The sequence below is a fragment of the Bactrocera tryoni genome, chromosome 1 (assembly GCF_016617805.1).
Source record: "Bactrocera tryoni isolate S06 chromosome 1, CSIRO_BtryS06_freeze2, whole genome shotgun sequence".
Lineage (NCBI taxonomy): Eukaryota > Metazoa > Arthropoda > Insecta > Diptera > Tephritidae > Bactrocera > Bactrocera tryoni.
In genome coordinates this window covers 44,047,586-44,051,700 of record NC_052499.1, presented here as the reverse complement: position 1 = coordinate 44,051,700, position 4,115 = coordinate 44,047,586, and the positions used below count along the sequence as shown (strand labels likewise).

The window sequence follows — 4,115 nt, the reverse complement described above, 5'->3', positions numbered from 1 at the left end:
GTTTTGCAGCCGAAGTTATAAACAAATCGCTGTTGGTAAGTTATGGTAGTTTTGTTTTAAATTCTTATAAAATAGTTTTATAAATATTAATACATGTTTTCTATTTCAATTATATCTTTGAATTACTATCATATTCCAAGTGCCCGGTGTCATCTACATAGATATCTACTTACCAACAGCGATTTGCGTTGATGACATTCGCAAGCTGCGCGAAGAAATTACATTTGAGAAGCTGCGCGTAGATAATATATCGAAAGAAAACAAGCTGCGCGTAGAGGAAACTACTTTTGAGGAGCAACGCACATTTAATGATTTAAACAATAAAATGTCTCCTTTTAAAATTGAGGAGAATGCAAAAGATGAGATGAAATATCTTGCAGAAAGAGATGTTGAAGTTGATGAGACAACAGAAGAACACGCCTTAATGGTAGCTAACAACAAGTCGACAACTAATCAAAAACCATGGATCCTGGCAGAAACGAAGAAAACTAAAGAGGAGGTTAAAGCAAGCACCTCCTCAATGAACGAAAATAAAATCAATGTAGAAGCAGTTAAAAATTTAGATAATGATTTTAAACAAGCGATGATAACAACCACGGTAAGAGAAAACTTGAAGAGGCAGGTTATTCCCCGGGAGAGTCCTCCTGTTCGGAGGAAGTAGGGAGAATGGTTATCTTTTTACAGATGAAACAATGGATCTTGACCCGCCTGATGAAGAGCCAAATGAAGACAAGACAATTAAAGTCGCTGACGATGGAGGTATGACAATGGAAGATGCAGTACTAAATCCAAAGGCCAAGAAGAAGAAACGGATGGCATGTCTACCAATCAAACACATTGAACAATTACCGAAAGAGAAAGGCAGTGAAGAGGAGAATACTTCTTCTTCTTCTTAGGAGGAGAATACTAAGGTACAAAAAAAGAAGTGTCACATCAAAGGTACACCGTCGTCCGATGTGAAAAATGAAAAGTCAGCAGGATACCGTTGTAACGAAGTTGCAGAAATAGTTATGAGCAAACTATCATTAATTCAACACAGAAAGGTGCATAGTTATCGTGAACGTCACTTAGTTGGCGAACATGACACGATCACAAACTGTAGTTACTTTTGTCGCCCGGGAGCATGTTCAAAATTGAACATGTTCGTTGCTGCCAAAGGACGGACAACAACATTATATTTAAAAACTTTTATATATTTCACAATTGTTAAATCTTACTATTGATACAGTCCACTAATATTATATAATTATGTTCAAATATATTGAACATACATACATACACATATACATAAACATACTTAAAATGCATTGTTATGCAAAACAATAGCATTCAACAGACAATAACACAAACATTACTAAGGATAAGATGTTTGCAAATGACAACCCATGGGTCCTTAGAATACATTTTAGCAACTGCTTGTAAATGTACTCACATTAAAACAAACCCAAGGTCACATAACATAGGTTGAAAACAACACCATACCAGGTAGCATAAACAAAATATGAACATACACACATACACATATATTAAGATAGTTAAGATAGTTCTAAAAATTATATATAAATACGTGAAAATACTAAATAAAATCAGACTAAAATAGTTCACGTAGAAGGAAACACCAGCGGTAAGGTAGACAAAAATCTTTGTTGAGTTATAAACATTTGGTCCTTCGAGCCTTGTCTTGAGTTGTGATAATTTGTCGAATTATATTTGTAAATAAAAGAAGGTTTTTAAATAAGTTGTTTATAATGTCTATGCGACCGGATGATCATCGTCGAAAATGGGATAAGACAGAATACCAACGACTGGCACAGGAAAGGTTACAAAACCAGACGGCTAAGGCAAATCCAAAGGATGAAGAACCCATACAACGCGAGAACCTAAAGCGGCGGGACTACAAAGTCGATCTTGACAGTAAACTCGGAAAAAGCGTTGTTATAAACAAGAACACTCATACCTCACAATCTGGTGGCTACTATTGTAATGTATGCGACTGTGTCGTTAAAGACTCAATTAATTTTCTTGATCATATCAATGGCAAAAAACATCAACGTAATTTGGGCATGTCCATGAAAGTGGAGCGCAGTACTGTCGATCAAGTAAAAGAACGATTTCAAGCGAATAAAAAAAAGATGGAAGAAAAACAAAAAGATTACGACTTGGAACGGCGCCTACGTGAAGCTAAAGAGGAGGAAGAACGTTACAAGGAGCATCGAAAAGAGAAACGGAAAGAGCGTAAAAGGAAAGCCAGTGATACCGATCTATTGGGTGGCGGTTTATCTGATGATATGGCAGCTATTATGGGATTTTCTGGATTTGGCGGTTCCAAAAAGAATTCTTAGAAGAAAACAAGAAATTCGTAAATTTTTGGTTTTGTTTCTGTAATAAAATTTGTTATTGCATAAAACATTGTAACATAAAAGCTAGTAAAAATATATGAACTTGAGCAAAAGAAACGTGTGGGAAGCTTCTACTGCCACCATCTGACATCGGATTACTCACGTGTGGCAACGTATGTAGATGAAATTTAAAAAAAATTTAAATAATAATATATTAACTCAAAAGAAAAAATTTTCAACCATTTATTTATACGCACTTGGAAAGATCATTAAAAAATATAATCTTTACAACTTAAAAGAAAATATAACATACATTGCCAAAATAAAAAATTAAAAAGGAAGAAGTGGAAAAGTTAAATAAAAAATAAATTACATATATATAATACGGGTGGCTGATGAAAGCCGCTACCAAAAAAAAAATTAAATAACTTTTTTTCTATTTAATGAATCTGGTTAACTTTTTTTTATTTTGCAGATTGACTTTTACATTTAACAAAAATGGTTAACTGGAACACTGAAACAAGAATTTGGATTGTCCGCCGCTATCACGCACTGGAGTCCGTAGTTTCGGTTCAAAGAGAGTATAGGCGCACGTTTGGCGGCAATCCTCCGGGCAGATGGACCATAATAAGACTTGTAAACAATTTTGCCGAGCATGGGACAGTCAAGAGAAGACCTTACCATCGAAACCCTTCAGTTCGAACGGAGTAAACAATCGCTGCTGTAGCTGCTGCCATACAAAACAATCCACGTGTTTCGACAAGAAGCTTATCCGCTGAAATGGGTGTAAGCAGACAGTCATTACAGTCAATTATGCACAAAGATTTGGACTTATTCCCATATAAAATTCAAATGGCCAACAAACTGAACGCTGCAGACTTGCCGATTCGCTTGGAATTTTGCCAGAAGATACTTCAAATGGTGGAAGAGGATTGAAACATGTTGAACTGTCTTTTCATGTCTGGCGAGACCCATTTCGATTTAAATGGCAACATAAACAAACAAAATTGTCGAATATGGAGTGCTTCCAACCCACAGATACTCCATGAGACGGAATTGCATCCACTTCGTGTCACAGTGTGGTGTGCAGTTTCATCACGCTGCATTGTCGGGCCCTACTTCTTCGAAGAAAACGGTCACACCGTTACGGTTACTGGAGACCGTTACTTGAGCATGTTGAGAGAGTTTTTCTATCCAGAATTACGCCGAATGAGAATTTCTTTCCACTCTGTGTGGTTTCAGCAAGATGGTGCAGCTCCTCACATAGCCCAACCTGTTATGACAGAATTGCGACGAAAATTTCCCAATAAGCTGATATCCAGAAACTCCACATTCCGTTGGCCACCCAGGTCGCCTGACCTGACTGCACCTGACTTTTTCTTGTGGGGTTATTGCAACCAGGAAGTCTACGAAACAGAACCAACAAATTTGAATGAACTAAGGCAATCCATTCGAGAAACAATTGCGGCTATTCCTGTCTCAACTCTCCAAGCAGTAAAGAACAACTTTTTGGTAAGATCCCGCACATGCATCAACGAGTAGGGGGGCATTTAAATTCCATTATTTTTAAAACTAATTAAGCTATATTTAATGAATTTGAATGAGCTTTAACATGAATAAAAGAAAAATTGAATTCCATACACTGAAAAAAAATTATTTCAGTTTCTTAATGTAGCAAAATTCATCGGCCACCCTGTATAAAAAAAATCGAATTAAATAATTTTTGTGTAGACATTATTTGATTCCAAATTCCTCTCAATCGGAACCAAATTATCT

General features: G+C 36.2%; 1 protein-coding gene across 1 annotated transcript; it reads left to right on the top strand.

The window, feature by feature from the left end:
• Positions 1–1,611: 1,611 nt before the first annotated feature.
• LOC120782250 (zinc finger matrin-type protein 2-like) lies at positions 1,612–2,564 on the top strand. Its single transcript, XM_040114415.1, has one exon. The coding sequence runs from the start codon at positions 1,749–1,751 to the stop codon at positions 2,340–2,342; it is 594 nt and encodes a 197-aa protein (XP_039970349.1). The 5' UTR covers positions 1,612–1,748; the 3' UTR covers positions 2,343–2,564.
• The last annotated feature ends 1,551 nt before the right edge of the window (positions 2,565–4,115 follow it).

Bases quoted from the DNA above. Each gene is read 5' to 3' on its own strand.
- LOC120782250 (XM_040114415.1), top strand. From the start codon at position 1,749: ATGTCTATGCGACCGGATGATCATCGTCGAAAATGGGATAAGACAGAA.